This window comes from Sprattus sprattus (assembly GCF_963457725.1).
Source record: "Sprattus sprattus genome assembly, chromosome: 4".
Taxonomy (NCBI): domain Eukaryota; kingdom Metazoa; phylum Chordata; class Actinopteri; order Clupeiformes; family Clupeidae; genus Sprattus; species Sprattus sprattus.
In genome coordinates, this window is record NC_137923.1 from 33183125 (window position 1) to 33201784 (window position 18660).

At 42.1% G+C, this 18660-nt stretch overlaps 2 protein-coding genes across 3 annotated transcripts; one reads left to right on the plus strand and one right to left on the minus strand.

Annotated features, from left to right (window-relative positions):
- Positions 1-254: 254 nt before the first annotated feature.
- ssrp1b (structure specific recognition protein 1b) lies at positions 255-14057 on the minus strand. Its single transcript, XM_080838109.1, has 18 exons — positions 14003-14057; positions 13501-13585; positions 12906-13091; positions 12687-12792; positions 11883-12076; positions 11483-11583; positions 11198-11327; positions 10324-10427; positions 8687-8815; positions 6237-6458; positions 5810-5882; positions 4416-4551; positions 4272-4317; positions 3737-3866; positions 3223-3390; positions 2893-2990; positions 2250-2424; positions 255-1511 (listed from the first exon to the last, which is right to left on the minus strand). Exons 2-18 carry the CDS (start codon positions 13561-13563, stop codon positions 1458-1460), a joined length of 2115 nt encoding a protein of 704 aa, XP_080694235.1. The 5' UTR covers positions 13564-13585; positions 14003-14057; the 3' UTR covers positions 255-1457.
- A 13-nt stretch (positions 14058-14070) lies between these two features.
- Positions 14071-15766, plus strand: pold4 (DNA polymerase delta 4, accessory subunit). Of its 2 annotated transcripts, none has more exons than XM_080838108.1 (5): positions 14071-14211; positions 14868-14978; positions 15147-15212; positions 15428-15539; positions 15629-15766. In XM_080838108.1, exons 2-5 carry the CDS (start codon positions 14870-14872, stop codon positions 15651-15653), a joined length of 312 nt encoding a protein of 103 aa, XP_080694234.1. In that variant the 5' UTR covers positions 14071-14211; positions 14868-14869; the 3' UTR covers positions 15654-15766. The 2 variants fall into 2 exon arrangements, with proteins under 2 accessions (XP_080694234.1, XP_080694233.1); XM_080838107.1 differs by having other exon boundaries at positions 14076-14211; positions 15123-15212.
- Positions 15767-18660: the final 2894 nt, after the last annotated feature.

Below are 18660 nucleotides of genomic sequence, written 5' to 3' on the forward strand. Positions count from 1 at the left end.
TGAAGAGTGACAGTTGTAATGGCTAATAGGGAATATAGATAAAAGAGAGAAACGTAAATAAGGTAGAGCCTTATAAAATTTGATTGCAGTCAAAAGAGTAAATATAGAGAAAGAGGTGTAAAAGATCCTGGCTGTAACAGAGTAAAGTAATGAAACACAGACAACATTCAAGAAAATGTATTGAAAGGCAGCGAATGCTGACACTAAGGGTCAAGAGACAAGGAACAAAGGACAAAATAAAGGACAAGAAAGAGTGAAAGGTATAGCATTTACTTTAGGCTTCACCATGAATCCAGTGCAAAAATAGTAAATGATTGTTGTTTAATGACAGAGGAAGAGTTGCGTGCATATGTGTGTGAGTGAGGGGCAGATGTGAAGTAGGAGGACTAGGGGGAGGATAGGACATAATTGATTGTCTTTGAGAAGTGTATGGGCGTTCAAAAAGGTTAATGCACCTTAAATGTGCATGTGTGTGTGTGTGTGTGTGGTTGTGCGAAGTAGTGGGTGTAGAATTACCAGTATAAAGTCGAGGAGAACCCCTTCCATCTGTCTTACCACATTGTCAAAAGCCACACACTTCCTTGTGCACATCCGCTTAGAAACCACGCAGATATACAAGTAGGTGTGTGTGTCAGATGCTTACATAAGAACCAATTGACATTTGTGCGTGAGCATGTTTTCTATGTTTTGCTTAATACTATATTTTCTGATAGAGACATATCAAGGCCTCATTTATGACAAGTAATAAACATCAGCTGTTTGTTTGTTGAACAGACATGAATGTACACAATGTGTGGTAACAGGCTTTAAGAAAAGTAGATTTCTCTCACAGATTAATTAGGACTGAATCCTGACTGCTTAAGGAATATTGTATAAAACTCCAAATTCCACAGTGCTTTGGCACCGTGACATCACTCACTGAGGAAACCAGACATGCTAACAGAGTATGATTGGGAAATAACAAAGACCATCTAAACTAAAATGCTGTATCAATTCCTTCCATCAGAACCTTGCTTGTACATGCAAATATTTTGTGAGTCTCTCAACATGTCCATTAAATAGCTCTTTCAATCAGAAAGAGAGGAAAAATAGAAAGAAAGAAAACAAAGAAAGAAAGAAAGATTGATATATAGTAAATGGCTAATTCAATCTGAGATGGTGGAAAAATGTTTGAAGGGCTTTTGCTGTAGCGTAAGGGCACACTCACAACCCAACTTTTCCTCTAGTGACAGGACCAAGACAGTGATGCCATGTGAAATTCAGTCTGCAGTCGGCTAATGCCTAATAAACATTACACACACACACACACACACACACACACACACACACACACACACACACACACACACACACACACACACACACACACACACACACACACACACACACACGCACACACTGTCCCTCTCTGTTTCCTCGCCCACTCTGTGGCTGTCAGTGTGTATTAGCAGGTTCTCTCAGTCGGAGCTGGGCTCTTCTGAGCTGGGGGGGGTGGTGGCCACTGCTGCTCCCTGTTGGGGGAGGGACAGAACGGAACAGAGCAGGAGGGGGGAAGAAAAGAGTTAAAGAGACAGAGGAGGACAAAGACAGATAAAGATGGAGAGGGAGAGAGGGAAAGGCCACATTAACAATATTGATCACATAATAGAGTAGAACTATGAGGAAAGTGCAGAGGGATTTCGAGAACAACATGCCCTTGACTGCTATGATGCGATTGACGTTATGACGTAGGACCGGCCTGGAGAGTGGCTTGGAGACATTTATATGATGGTCAGGGTTTAAGTGCAGACAGCTGTCTGGTGACATGAGTCTGTTAGCCCACTTTCTTTTCAGGAAAGACTTCCTGTTGTTCATCATTCCAACAGCCATGGGGGCATGCATACAGCATAAGAAATAGCTTATTTTCTTTTATAATCCACATATACATGACTGTATCTTCTATAATCCACCTATACATGACTGTATCTTTTTTAATCCACATATACAGGACTGTTTCTTTTCTAATCCACATATACAATGAGTTGCATAAATCTCACTTATTCTGTGGTATTTTCTTTTTGAGAAATGTGACAACCCCTTCTCCATGAAAGACTATGCTATCAATGTAGCATAGCATATTGCACAGTGCTATACTGTGGACCGTGCCCATTAAAGCATATATTGTGTTCAACGATGGATATTATGGTATTGTGTATTTTAACACAGCTGGGTGTACTAGAAATAAGCATGACAGTATAGATCTGTGCTACCTTGCGCTTGCGGCCCTTCTTGCCACGGTCAGATTCTGATGAGCTGTCCTCGCTGGAGATGAACTCACGGCTTTTGAAGCTGTCATTGCCTGTTGCACGCTCTCTCTCTTTCTCCTGACCCGCCGACTTCCTCTTCTTCTTGTCATCACTCTTTCCTCCCTTCCTCTTCCTCTCTCTGTTTGAGGGAAAAAAATAAAGAAAAAATAATAATAATTCCTCACAGATCTGTTGATGCACAGATTTCATTATACACACCCTTCAAACGATAGGAGAGTCTCTGGGCTATTGTTGAAGCTGAAGTTCAATTTGGGGTTAATTTCAGTTTTACTCTCAGATGGCCAGCCCACAGTGTGGTAGTCTGGGTGGACACATACAGCATGCAATGTCATTTCAGCGTATTACAAAATGCTCTCTCATTGGCTATATATAATGTCAATCAGAGGAGTGTGTACACAAAATGTATACACAAATCTCTAGTCATGTTATTGTTGTATTGAAGCATGTTTTTGCAATTAAATCTACAAAACGCAACTTTTAGGGTGCCTTGTGGACAGAATGTTATGCCTACAGTCAAACATCTGGCTTGTGACCCTTTGATACTCCAACACATCCAGTCAGAGCCAGGGCACAGGAGGCTCTCTACCTTTTGGAAGTGCCAGGGGACCCACCACCACCCTCTCTGTACTCCCTCATGGCTATCTCATAGTCCCTCTTCGCTTCCTCTGCTTTGCCCGCCCACTCCTGTAGCAGGGAAATGGGAGAGAGAGGAAGAGGGAGATTGAATTGGAGGAAGGATGGGAAAAGGAGGCAAACAAACATTAATTACATTAAAAATGATATAAAATCACAGAAGCTCACATGCTCTGTGTGAGAATGAACATTTTCATGATCGATACAGACAAACATGGCAGAGTAGTAGATTCCTAGACAAGAGCATTAGAGAGTAGAATAGCAAAAGAGACAGCCATGTTACCTCTTTATCATCATGGGCAATCTGCTTCCACATCTCCCCAGCCTTTTTGGAGATCTCTGTGATGGAGATGCCAGGGTTCTCTGCCTTGATGCTCTCTCGGCTGGCATTCAGCCACAGCATGTAGCCACTCATGGGCCTCTTTGGGGCACCCGTGTCTTTTGACCTTTTCTAAGAGGGTGAATACAAAGACAACCACACACACAGACACGGACAGACACAGACACACACAGACACACACACACTCACACACACACACACACACACACACACACACACACACACACACACACACACACACACACACACACACACACACACACACACACACACACACACACACACACACACACATATAAAGACACAGAGCCACATACACAAAGACACACATATCCAAAATGGAGCCTAATGGCTTTTCAACTGACATAACTCAATTCAAAATTGGATGGGTTATTAATACTGTTGGGTGACCCTAACCCTTGTTCTCTCTTCTATGTTCTCTCTCTCTGTCTCTCACCGCTTTCTTACGTGGCTTCCTCTCCCTCACCACTTTGGCTATCTTGGCAGGCCTTTTCTTGCGCTCCTCCTCCTCCTCGCTGTCCCCATCCTCTGACGCACTGTCGCTGACAGATGCCTTACTGTCATACCTGGAATACGACACAATAACACGTGTAACAGACAACAAAGAGTATTCAGTGCAGGTTGATGGGTTGACAGAGAGATTAGAGAAGGATAGTTCAACTGTCCCCCTCCCACAGTCCAAGACTGAACTGGTGTGACACAGTGCCTCCTCCATTGCTTACACTGCTATCCTCTGTTCATATTGTGACATATTGGAATTGAGATGGTGAAATGGAAAAAGGGTAACAAATTGATGTGGGCGTAATTTGCTGCATCCCATCATGACATGGATTTTGTTATATGGAAACAAAGTAATGACTGGTTGATGACAGAAAACAAAATCCCTTTCTATATAGTGTATGTCCTAGGTGACATATGGGAATGTGATGGTAAAGTGGTGGAGAAATACTGAGATCAAGGCAGTCACTCACTCTTCTGCAATGTCATCATCCTCCTCTCCTGGGTTAAAAGACTCATCTGGGGAGGAGGCGAGACAAAGAACTTTGGGTTGCAATTCTCATCCAACAGGAGCAGCTGCTTTTTTCCCCCATCCTGCCTCTAAGACGGGAACTCACCACTATCGCCCTCGTAGTTGTCGCTGTCATTTGCCTCCTCCTCTCGAATCTTGCCCTCCTCTTTCATGCGCTCAAGGTATGCATCGTGTTGATCTTCATCTGAATCACTGTACATGTCATCTTTACTCTTCATGCCCTGGTATCACCAGGAGAGCGGTGAGCACAAAAGCACAGGAAAGAAACATCCCAGTAAATGACCACACGAGACAAGTCAGGTCGACACAACCACATCTGAGTGCTGCATTACAATACAGACAAACCTCAGTCAGGGAGAGACATAATGTATATAATTCATTTCACATACAAAGATCAAACCCTGTTGGCTTTCAATGAATAATCCTATTTCAACCACACACTGTACAAGGCTAGTGAATCACTGCTCGAAATGATCAAAGCTGACCACACTGTAAAATGGTGAAAAGCCACAAACAGGCTGCTGTTATTTCATAGAAACAATATCCAGTTTCCTGTGTGCCTGGTTTCGGATGGGCTAACCTGAGAGTGGTCCCACTCTGAAGTATACAGAGAACACATCATTGGAAATATTACTAGGAACTCTCATTGCTACATTTAACGTATTATACCATGAGTTTATAGATGTTTAAAAAAAGGCTTAAAATCTGTAAATAATTGTTTATGTTGTGCAGTTAGAGGTAGCAAAACATAAGTAGAATGCACACACACACATGCACAGACACGCACACACACACACACACACACACACATACACACAAACACACACAGAGATGCACACACAGACATGCACAGACATGAACAGATGCGCACACACACACACACACACACACACACACACACACACACACACACACACACACACACACACACACACACACACACACACACACACACACACTGAAATCACTCATTATCAGCATTAGTATTAGACATACACACATGGGCAGACATTCCCTTAAGCAGTTACTGTAAATGATTATAAACAGTGATTATAAAAACAGTTCTCAGCTTTTATTCAGAATCATGACCTGTTTGTTATTAATTGAAAAAGAAAAATCACACCTAGCAGGAGATTGACAGACTAGGAATTCATCAGTCACCTCCACAGCACTCGATATTGTATATATTCAAAGAGACTGAATATGAGCAGTGATGATGACTGTACACACCCACACTGAAACAAACACACAGAGCCTGTCCCACACACACACTCTTCACACCCCATGCAGTCCCGTAGACACCACTTCAACCCACAAATCTCTATACCGACCTTTTTCTTCAGGACCACAACACGGAGAAACAAAAAACCACGAGAATGATTATCATGTACACTTTCATCTCTTTTATAATACCTCTACAAGACAAGGATTGTGTCATTTTGGGTGGAACGACCCAACATAGTTTTGTGAAGGACTTACCTCTTTGAAGCCACGGTTCTTGATGCTTAACTTCTTTGCAGTGACAAAGTCAAACAATTTGCCATACTCCTCTCTAAAAGAGATGGAAACAATTGGGGAAACATTGAAAGGTTAATTTCTGCTATTCACAGTCTATAGTGCTTAGAGTTCACAAACAATGCAATAATGTTATCCAATGTTTAGAGCATACAGTATGTACAATGAAGAAACTACTATCTTTCGGATTGCTAATTGATATCCACCTCCATCAGAAATTGGTCTTTAAACTGTGAGAAAGCAGGGTGTTACCCTGTAGTTGCTAAGGCGATAAAAATACATCATGCATCACTGAACTGACAACTGCCAAGGCTCCTGTGTACTGTTGTTAGCCCTCTGTATGGGCATCGGTCAATGAGACTTGCTGCGTGAAGAGTGTAGTTGTTTGCACCTTTCAATACTGCTGAACGTGTACTGGGAGCCCTGCCTAGTCTCGATCTCAAAGTCAAAGGAGCGTGTGGTGGTGGTCCCTCGGGCGAAATTGACGCTGGACATCTCCTCGAAGCGCAGGTGCACGGGAGGCTTGTGCACATAGATGAAGCCACGCTCCAGAGGGTAGAGCAGGCCAGAGCTGGCCTTATAGGAGCAGGTGATGCTCTGAGCCCCAGAATGACTGAACAAACAGTAAGACAGGAGAGATACAGGCCAGAGATAGGCAGTAAGACAGGAGAGATGCAGGCCAGAGATAGGCAGTAAGACAGGAGAGATACAGGCCAGAGATAGGCAGTAAGACAGGAGAGATACAGGCCAGAGATAGGCAGTAATACAGGAGAGATACAGGGTAGAGATAGGCAGTAAGACAGGAGAGATACAGGCCAGAGATAGGGAGTAAGACAGGAGAGATACAGGCCAAAGATAGGCAGTTAGACAGGAGATATACAGGGCAGAGATAGGCAGTTAGACAGGAGAGATACAGGCCAGAGATGGGCAGTAAGACATGAGAGATACAGGCCAGAGATAGGCAGTCAGACAGGAGAGATACAGGCCAAAGATAGGCAGTTAGACAGGCGATAAACAGGGCAGAGATAGGTAGTTAGACAGGAGAGATACAGGGCAGAGATAGGCAGTCAGACAGGAGAGATACAGGCCAGAGATAGGCAGTCAGACAGGAGAGATACAGGCCAAAGATAGGAAGTTAGACAGGAGAGATACAGGCCAGAGATAGGCAGTAAGACAGGAGAGATACAGGCCAGAGATAGGCAGTAAGACAGGAGATATACAGGGCAGAGATAGGCAGTTAGACAGGAGAGATACAGGGCAGAGATAGGCAGTAAGACAGGAGAGATACAGGCCAGAGATAGGCAGTAAGACAGGAGAGATACAGGGCAGAGATAGGCAGTAAGACAGGAGAGATACAGGCCAGAGATAGGCAGTCAGACAGGAGAGATACAGGCCAGAGATAGGCAGTCAGACAGGAGAGATACAGGCCAAAGATAGGCAGTTAGACAGGAGAGATACAGGGCAGAGATAGGCAGTAAGACAGGAGAGATACAGGCCAGAGATAGGCAGTCAGACAGGAGAGATACAGGCCAGAGATAGGCAGTCAGACAGGAGAGATACAGGCCAAAGATAGGCAGTAAGACAGGAGAGTTACAGGGCAGAGATAGGCAGTTAGACAGGAGAGATACAGGCCAGAGATAGGCAGAAAGACAGGAGATATACAGGGCAGAGATAGGCAGTAAGACAGGAGAGATACAGGGCAGAGATAGGCAGTCAGACAGGAGAGATACAGGCCAAAGATAGGCAGTTAGACAGGAGATATATAGGGCAGATATAGGTAGTTAGACAATAGAGATACAGGGCAGAGATAGGCAGACAGACAGGAGAGATACAGGCCAGAGATAGGCAGTAAGACAGGAGAGATACAGGGCAGAGATAGGCAGTTAGACAGGAGAGATACAGGGCAGAGATAGGCAGTAAGACAAGAGAGATACAGGCCAGAGATAGGCAGTAAGACAGGAGATATACAGGCCAGAGATAGGCAGTAAGACAGGAGATATACAGGCCAGAGATAGGCAGTCAGACAGGAGAGATACAGGCCAAAGATAGGTAGTTAGACAGGAGAGATACAGGGCAGAGATAGGCAGTTAGACAGGAGAGATACAGGGCAGAGATAGGCAGTCAGACAGGAGAGATACAGGCCAGAGATAGGCAGTAAGACAGGAGAGATACAGGCCAAAGATTGGCAGTTAGAGAAAGTGTATCAGAGAGACAATGAGAGTGATTAAATGGTGTACGTGAGAAATTTTATTTCAATATATTTTTTTAATATTTAAAGTACTTATAACAACGCCACATACACAAATTACATTTACACTACATTGTACATTTGTATATAAAATACTGTATAACCATATAAACATTATCCTCAGATCACCAAAATAGGCAAGAAAGATGGCTTTTGAAATCTCACAGTTTAACAGAAATAACAGCTTCTCTTAAACTGATATTTTAAAGTGCTGTATTACAGTCATATGTTAACACACAGCATGTACTAACAGTGAACTGAACCTAACTATGGTGGCCAACCCCAACAGGATGCATCTAAAACCCAACACTATCCAAACATTAAGGCTGATGAAGTCTGACAACATGCTATCAGGGGAAACCTAGGAAGGATGCTAAGTGAGCTTTCTCTTGCTTTATGGAAATTCCCCCATAAACCACAAAATACATCTTTTTAATATTTCAACCAATAATATTTTAGAGCAAAGGATAAGTGCCTTTGCATAGTTTTCCCTTGGGGAACTGTGTGCTAGAAAAACAAAGATACATTTAGCATGTCTTCTCTAACTATCACACTCTCACTCTGTATGTGTATTATGCATGTCTGTGGTTTACCCCTTAAAGTTTCCTGGCACTGTGATTTTCCTGTTGACCAGAGCTTTCATAACTCTGCTCACCATCTCATACAAAGAGCCTGACATGTTCTTACTGAGCTTCCCCTCAAAGCGCTTCTCCACCTCATCCCTGCAGCAGAGAGAGAGAGAGAGAGAGAGAAAGACAGAGAGAGAAAGACAGAGAGAGAGAGACACGCACAGAGAGAGAGAGAGATAGAGAGAGAGAGAGAGAATATCATTTGAAACTGATGCAGAAATTGTGTTGTGTTGTGGGTTGCATTAAGTAAAACCATAAAAAGAAGGAGGAGATGAAGGATTGATAAGTAGAGGAGGCCATGTGTTAGCCTGGTATAACTAGACCCAAGCCTAAACTGAGCTGAGATCAATAGGCAGGCAGAGCAGGGCTAATGACACATGGCCACAGAGTGTCATAAGAGAGAGAGAGAGAGAGAGAGAGAGAGAGAGACAGAGGGCTAAACCATAAGAGAGAGAGCTAAACCATAAGAGAGAGAGAGAGAGAGAGCGCTAAACCATAAGAGAGAGAGGGAGAGAGAGAGAGAGACGGAGAGCTAAACCATAAGAGAGAGAGAGAGAGAGAGAGAGAGACTGAGAGCTTAACCAGAAGAGAGAGAGAAAGAGATCTAAACCATAAGAGAGGGAGAGAAAATCAGGATAAACCAAATTGGAAAAACAATTAAGCAAAATGACATAACCCATTGGGAAACACAAACAAAGACACAAAGTAAAATGCAATTATTTTTGGCCCTAAACAGAAATTATTCTTTAGCCACCTATTTGACCCTGATCACAGACAAAAATCTGAGAACCACGTTGACAAAGTACAGACTCAGTGAACACAGCCTGGCCATAGAGGTGGGTAGGCACAGGCAAAGGACATAAGACAAAAGTATTTTTAAAAGATTGGTGAGGTCCTCCCTGAGTTCCTGCTGGCGAGCAGTGAAGACATACCTCACCGGAGAAAATAAGGAATGCCTTGTCCTCACTGCACAATATGTAACTTACTGTCATAAACTGAGGGACAGCCCATGAATTAATTAAATTCATGTATGTTCATATCTGTTGTTGTGTTAATCCCCTGATGATAATTAATATGTATTATTGTTCCCACTTCTCCCTTTCCCCTTCTGATGTACCCTGTGTATATATGTCTTGTATTGTTTATGTAATAATCACTTATATATATGTATTGTTTATGTTATCACTTTTATATATCCAAAGCAAACCAAATGCTTTGCCAATACTTTACAACGTTATGGTCATGCCAATAAAGCTTCTTTTGAATTGAATTGAGAGAAAGAGCTCAACCATAAGAGAGAGAGATAGAGAGAGAGAAAGAGAAAGAGAGAGAGAGAGAGAGACAGAGACAGAGAGAGAGAGAGCTAAACCATAAGAGAGCGAGAGAGAGAGAGAGAGTGATAAACCAAAGCAAAATTTCATCATCATCTGTCATCGCTCCATTTGCACTGCTCTCAGACACTCTCTCCTACTGGGTCACTTTTCTCTCATATTCCATCCTTATCTAACAACCGCCCATTTCGCTAATGTCATAAATACCAATACCACCCTGCCCCCCCCCCCCACCCCACACACAAACCCCGCTGACAGGGCCCTACTCACTCGCTCATATTGAGAGTGAGATGGATGTCTTCCTCCTTGGAGAAAAGGAGGATGAGAAAGTGGTAGCGGGTCTGACCTTGCTTAATAGGAGGGTCCAGGCTGATCTGTAGAAGAGTGATTTAGAGAAACAAGAGAGACAATCCACCATATACATTCTGGTACACAATGCATACATTTATTCACACTGATCTCAAACTAACAAGATGACAAACACTTTTCATATAGTGATAGTGATGGGCGGTTTTGCATTTGGCAAGACCCACTTTATGTTACAGAACCAAAAAAAAACACTTCAAATGTTAGGTGCGATTGACTTGCAAGTAACTACACACTACATACCGGCATACATTCTTCAAATATCAAACATGCCCAACAATATAATGGGTGCAATACTTTGAATTTACTTTACAGAAACTAGAAGAATGTGTGGAGCTTACCTCCACGCATTGAAGAGTGGATGGGACTGAGGCTAACATCTTTTAGCCACAAAGGGTACACAGTGTGAGAAGAGAAACAGACAAAGCGTGTGCAGGTGTGGGTTGATGTTAGTAAACCAGATCAGACCAGTTTGTCGCTTTGACAAGACTATGCACATAATGTGTAGTAAACTTAATTGAACAGGGGGCTCAACCTTCTGATCCTTGGGACTGTGATCTGAAAACTTGTGAAGTTGCTCTGGACCTTTCCCCGGTGCTGTGAATAAAAGTGCCTGTTCCTTGACATTGAGTTGCCTTATTATTATTCCAAGCATTTTTCCTAGCAGTGAAGTTGACCAATTAACCTCTGCTCTTTTAAACAGAGTTTTCCAATAAAGTGTATCACCTTACTGCTCTTAAGGGACTTACAGATCAGCATCCGAGCTACTGACACTCACCACGAAGAACATCTGCCTCTGGTCCTTGTGTGGGAGTAGGAAGAGGCGCAGCACAGTGGTGTAGGGGATCTTGTAATCAAATGTCTTGCCATGCAAGTGTAGGAAGGTGGCGTAGATCCGGATGTCATACCTGTGGGGAGAGGGCCCAGTAGGTCACCAGGCGGTGTCAGTGGAAATAACCCAGATATTAGAGCATCATGCAGTGAGCACTTCACTTTAGTGATAACATACAATGGGGAAAAATTAGAGATGTTGTTTGGCATTTAGCATGTTTAGCATTTTTACCTTCCTCTGGGCGTTAGACACTGCAGTTCCTTAAAAACGCACACAGCATCTCCAGTTGCCTGGATCACATCGGCCTTCGACAGAACATTCTGAGCGAACGCCTGCAAGAAATATAAGCTGATATAATATGCCATGTAGTGCAATTAAACACACTGGTGTCAGACCCAGTACAGTTATAAATTCACAGATTAGAACATTTTGCAGCTCAATTGTCATGTTATTTTACAAGTGATGTAGGCATTACATAGACATATGAATAACATCAATATCCTTTACATATTTGCCTAAACAATGTATGGTAACATACTTCAGCGCTGAGCGCATAAATAAAATAAAAAACTCTTGTTAAATGGTGCCATCTGCTGGATAATAAAGGCCAATGCTCAGCAGACACACACACCTCTACAGGTTCCATGCCATCGTCGCCTGTGCTGGGTGGGACATAGAAGCGGACCTCCATAAGAGAGACCTCAGCGTCGTCGTTCTGGTGGAACTCCAGCGTGACCTCATTCTTACCCGTAGTGCATTGGGACACGCTGTTGAGAGGGACCTCAAACGCTGGACTGTCACTTACCTCGAATGACAAAAGAGGGCCTATTGATCCAAAAAAAGATGTGTCTATATGGTTAGATGAAGAAAATGGCACAACTTTAATAGGGGATTATAAGAGACATTTCTGATGGGAAAAGATTTTTCAAATTTGAACTTTTGAATGAACTTAATATATTTTTTTACTTTGTAGATCAAATGTGTATGGGAAGACTAGGTTGAACATATGCACAGCAAGGATACTAACATCAGGCATGAAAAGTGTGTCTGTGAACCCACGGCAGAAATTTATATTTTACAGATTACAAATAGGTTACTTTAATACTATGGCTTTGATCGGTAGTTCAAAGGTACCAACTTAACTCATAGTTTAATAAACATCCACAGATCAAAAACCAAGTGATGGCGGAGGCTACCCTCTCTCCTTGAGAATTTGTCCAAACGCACACTGTGAATATACACCACTGAAATATGTGATGTTACATGGAAATGGGTGAAGTACAACCACTGGTCTCTATAAATGTATAATAAACCCTCAGTGACGGTGTAGAAACAGTTGTAGAGTATTTAAATGATACGACAGAGAGCAAAGTAGAGTGTAAGCTTCAATGGTAATTTGAAAATCACAAAAAATAGCTACTTTCTAATACCTTACCACCAAATTTGGCTGTTCCCCAGTTCCAGCCTTTCACACACATGTCTTTCTCTGTCAGTTCAACTTTGTAGTTGGACTTGAAGTACTCTTGTACCTTCTCAAAATCCTGGTCAAACAATGAGAGTCAGTGAAAGAGAGTGAAAATTTTTTTAATTTTAAGAGAATTTCTGGTTTCTAGAACAGATCTGTACATGGCACCGACCCGTGTCCATCACTCACCGAGTCTCTGAAGCCATCATACTTATAAATGTGGCCAGTGCTGGTGACCAGTTTGATGCCGTGGCCGAGACACACTTGTCTCCACTGGGCCTGTGTCAGCTCTGGCACATGGATGCTATCCACCTTCCCTGTCTTACTGTTCTTGTAAACAACCGTCTGCTTACCGAAGCGCAGGCGTCCATCATTCTGAGACAGGTACAGAACGTACAACATTGACACAGCTACCTAAACAACTGTGAAATATGAACATTATTAGTGCACTGTGTTTCAGCTTAGAACAGTGTGGGCATTTAACAGTAAACTGAAATAGCAGTGATGTGAGTATTTCAATGTTATTATTGTAGGCAGTAATGATATTTGTATACCTAACTAACAAAACAATGTGTTTCAGAAGGAACAATGAAAAGAGAGTCATTCCCAATGCTGTTTTTCATTTCGTGTAACTTTTTTCCAAATATGTTTTATGAATTCAGTGTATTCCTGCTCTGCAAGGCCTGCAATGTAAATACAAGTTAACAGCATGTGTTATGCCTTCAAAAATTGAATAATATTGCACCCCTTGTATGTCATGGTCCAACTCGGTGGTTCCACTTACCCACGACCCCTTGACCTCCTGGTAAATATCGTTAAATTCCAGAGTGTCGGCCATGGTTGACATTTACTGGCCGGGTGACACTGACCTACAGCGACATTTACAGATGGGCATGAGACAGGATTTACTTTGCTTCACGTTTATAGTATTCATATTCAGATATTCATACACATGAGATACTGTATAGGGCTTTCAACTTAAATCCTAAAAAATTCAACCAAATTAACAAAAGTTATTATTCTTATGGAGCAAGTCAAACGTCAAGTCAAATCCGTGGAGCAATGGGAACGTCACAAACGTGAAGTCTTGCTGAGAACATCGTGGGCATATCACTGAAGCATTATTGACGTTACAGTAGTAGCCATAGCATAGCATAACCCAATTTCACTGCAAAGCCAAATATGCTCAACATACTATGCATTACCAATAGATAACGCAACCATAATCAGAACTGAATAGCATTTATATACTGTTTTTGTGCACCGAAGATATTGATCAACATTACTGTAAATGTTGTCTGGTTGGTCAGGCTGCCAGGCCGACTCCCGTATGCCTGATAGGAAATATGCTGTGTCGTGCGTAGAGCATGACGCAAACACGCAATGCACGCGTTAACCCCTCCTTTGTAAGTGTTTTGCTTCTGCCTCGTCTGATCGCGAAGCGAAAAATCGGTGTTGTGTGTGATTTTAGCCCAAAAGCTTGAGTCAGTTCCAGGTAAGCATTTGTAAGCTGTTTATACTCGTGTATGAAATAGTTTGGTTGTATGCTTATACTGGATCGGGACATTCTGAATATCGAATACTCGCTTCTAAACAGAGTGTTCTGCACATTGTAGGCTACATCCGTGAATGAGTTTTGCACCGTCATTTTTCTAAATGTATTTATTGCATTATGTAAAGTGTATAAACTGACAAACAGAGAATATCCAGGGTACTTTTCCGTCTTAATCAGATGTTGAGGGCAAAGAGCAGCATTCATGTATTAGCCATACGGGAAAGCTACTGCAGGGGTAACGAAACGTTACATTTCTCATTTTGAATGCTTCAGTTCACGTTGCATCATGGAAACCTTGAATGTTACAGGCCAGTCGTAGTCGAAAGATATGTAAAATCACAAACGCACACCGGATAGCCAACAGCTTATTGTTCTTTACGGATACCCCTCTATTGACGCATGTATAAGGGGCTATTGACGCATATAAGGGGCTACTCAGTTGGGAAATAAAAAACGAAACGCTACAACATCTATTTCCCATTTTATCATCAATAAACACACATCTGCACACTGTGTGAGTGTGTCATTGGCACTGTTATTACCGATACTAGGGGTTAACAATTTATTTACAATGTGTTTCAAATTTCGTCTATCAGCCATGACAGTCAAACAGCCATTGATCAAAGACATCTATAAAGTGGTGAAGAAAGAAGGAAAAGAGGACATACAGGGGAAGAAGTCTCCACCACCACCACCACCAGAGCCAGGTCAGAGAGATATTACGTGTCTCTGTGTGAGAGAGGTTGTGTGTCTGTGTGTGAGAGAGGGTGGGTGGGTGTGTGAGAGAGACAGAGATTTGTTTTCATTTTTAGTCCATGGACTTTCATGTAGATTTTTTCTTGATGCCACAGTGTCTGATAGTCCACAATTATCAGAAAGAGAAGGAGAACTGCTGGAACTGAAGAAGTTTGACTTGGACTGGCACTTTGGACCATGCACTGGTATGATCATGTATATTGCTCAAAATGAGCAGTGAAACCATTTTAAATTATGATACAGTTCCTGTGAGGCAGCACAGTGGTGTGTAACTGTGCACTGTGTGTGTGGATGTGTGTGTGTGTGTGTGTGTGTGTGTGTGTGTGTGTTTGGGAGGTTTCTGTGTGTGTGGGTGTGTGTGTGTGTGTGTGTGTGTGTGTGTGTGTTTTATGTTTATTAGGCATTAGCCGACTGCAGCGCTGGGACCGAGCAGCATTTCATGGGTTAGACCCCCCTCAGGAGATCAGAGACCTGCTGCTGAACAGAGAGAACGACCCAGACTACTCACACTGGTAATCTATCCGATACACTCATTATTCCTAGTAAACACATCAAAAGAATTTAACAAAATGTTAAGACGTTTGAATATTTTTTTCCCCAGCTTATGGCGAGACTACCCCCTGTGAAGAAAGGGTGAATCGGTGAAGATGACAAGAAAAGGATCTTTACTTTATAGAATGTTTCCTTTTTAAAACTTTTTACACTACGTTTTCCAATTAAAGATTGACTTTAAGGATCATCCTTTGCATTTCTGGATTTTCTTCCACCTCTGTCAGTTCTCCTCACTGAAGGCCAGAACAGTAGTTTGTATTCTTTTTCTTTTTCAGGAATTCAGTTCACCTCAGATAACACAAAAGACCTCAGCGGATCAGAGGAGACAAGAGTGCGCTTTTCCATGCTAATTTCCATGTACCATTAAAATGTATTATGGCATAATAGAATAGAATAGAATAGAAAAGCCTTTATTAGGGCCCGAGCTGCGATGCAGCGAAGCCCTATTGTATCTGTATGGTCTCTTATTATTAGGGCCCGAGCTGCGATGCAGTGAAACTCTATTGTATCTGTATGGTTTCTTATTATGAAGGCCCGAGCTGCGATGCAGTGACGCTCTATTGTATCTGTATGGTTTCTTATTATTAGGGCCCGAGCTGCAATGCAGCGAAGCCCTATTGTATCTGTATGGTTTCTTATTATTAGGGCCCGAGCTGCGATGCAGTGAAGCTCTATTGTATCTGTATGGTTTCTTATTATGAAGGCCCGAGCTGCAATGCAGTGAAGCTCTATTGTATCGGTATGGTTTCTTATTATTAGGGCCCGAGCTGCAATGCAGCAAAGCCTAATTGTATCTGTATGGTTTCTTATTTTGAGGGCCCGAGCTGCGATGCAGTGAAGCTCTATTGTATTTGTATGGTTTCTTATTATTAGGGCCCGAGCTGCAATGCAGCAAAGCCTAATTGTATCTGTATGGTTTCTTATTATGAGGGCCCGAACTGCGATGCAGTGAAGCTGTATTGTATCTGTATGCTTTCTTATTATTAGGGCCCGAGCTGCAATGCAGCGAAGCCCTATTATAATTGTATGGTTCTTATTATTAGGGCCCGAGCTGCGATGCAGCGAAACCCTATTGTAATTGTATGGTTTCTTGTCATTATTATTAGGGCCTGAGCTTCAATGCATGTCATGTATGTTGATATTTCAGAATTTCATTTTACTCCCACCCCTATAGGCACATAGAGTAAAATGAAATTCTGAAATATCAACATACACCAACACTAATTTGGAATACTCAATTTCATTTTTTATTCCGAAACATGAACTCTTATTGAAATATCTGGCACTTCTTCTTGCTTTACTCCTTCTTCCTCTTCTTCCTGGCCATCTCCTGCAATGTATCCAGGGCCTTCCGTCTGGCTGCATTTATTTTCTTAACATGTTTGAGACATGTCTGCCTCTCTTTGGCCAGTAGTCTTGGCCTTCTCGACACTTTCACATGTAGCACAGCAGCCATACTCCGCCTGCCTCTTCTGCTTTGCCTTTGTCCTCTTCTTTCTGTCAGTCTTGTCCCTTCTCCCTGCAGCCCTAATGCTCGGGCAGAACGTTTTATCAACTGGCCCCATGTTGATGTCATCTCTTTTTAACATGCCAATGCCAGTCTTGCCCCTAGACCTCAGCACATATTTCACAGTCTGCACTGCATTGAAGGTGGAGATCTTCATGTTAGATCTTTTAGTGTCAATCACATCTCCCATGAGACTAAAGGAGGACTCTACCAGTGGCCCATGAAAGATGGAGAGCTGGATATTTCCCCAAACTCATGACATGGTCCCACCACTTCACAACGCAGTCCCCCAGGGGCAAATCTAGGTTCACACTTTTGGGGGGGCTAAGCTCCTAGATAAAACCTATTATCTTTCCTGTTACCCAGCAAAACTAGGGGGGTCTGGGGGCATACTCCCCATGAGACATTTTTGAAAATATCCTTTTGAAATAGTGTCCTCTTGTGGGTTTTAGGAAGATAAATTAACACATTTAGATATAAAATATGGCACAACAATACACATATTGAAGACATCTGCTGATATAGGTGCTAATTATACTGTAGCATGGTAGGGATTTGCAGCTCAAGTGAGTAGGTTAACATTGTAGCCAAAAATTCCTGATTTCGTGGGAGCTTTTCCAAAAAGTTGCTGTGTTTTTTAAGAGTTTGTTGCAATGAAATTGCGGGAGCAAGTGGAAGTTGTGATAGAGTTGAGAATTTCCCTCTTGAGTTATTCTTGATAATACAATTGAGAAATGGTCCTCTAAATAACTTCACCAACATGCCAAAAAAAAGATTACTGGGACACAAACATGTAGCAAAATAGGCTGTTCTGCCCTCTGCTTATTCAGGTCAGCATATGTATAATGCTTGTATTGTTGTAATGGAAACGAACACAGTTTAGTATTGGACTTTTAGTTTGACATCATTAAAATGTTCGTCTCTTGGAAATGGCAACAGCTGTTATCTAGAAACATAGTTATGCTATGTCATGCTTAATACGTAGTGAGAACAGTACATAGGCTTCACCTATCCAACAACGAAGTGCACCTGTTGGTATTCCAAAAGGACCACCAGTAAGACTGAATAAAACATTAGGAATATCTCAGCCTTCACATATAAAAAAAAGGAAGGAAGAGAGGAAAAAAACAGCCAGTGTCAATGTGTGATCTGACGTCCCTAGAATTACTTTCTGCCGTTCTCATTCTATGCTGCTTATCAATCGGTTTGGCTATCCTTCTTGATTTATTTTGTATGTGTAGGTGTTAATGTTGTTCAAAGACTTATATACATGTAAAGTCGTCCAATTACAATTAACCCTTTCTTCAACACTATCTGCTACTTTATCTTCAAACAGAAAGTAACGTTAAATCTCCATTGCAACAGCTTTCGAGGGTTTGGGAGATAGTCGCTGCTTTCTTATTTACTTGTTTGGTGGAGGCAATCTAGAATTACTGATGAAATTATAATCAACCCCCCCCCAAAAAATAACTCTTCGGATCTGCACGATTCACACAAGTCTATGGAAAGCCAAAAATGACATAATTAAAAAATAAATAATGTAAAAATGTGAGTCATAAATAAACTAGAAAATT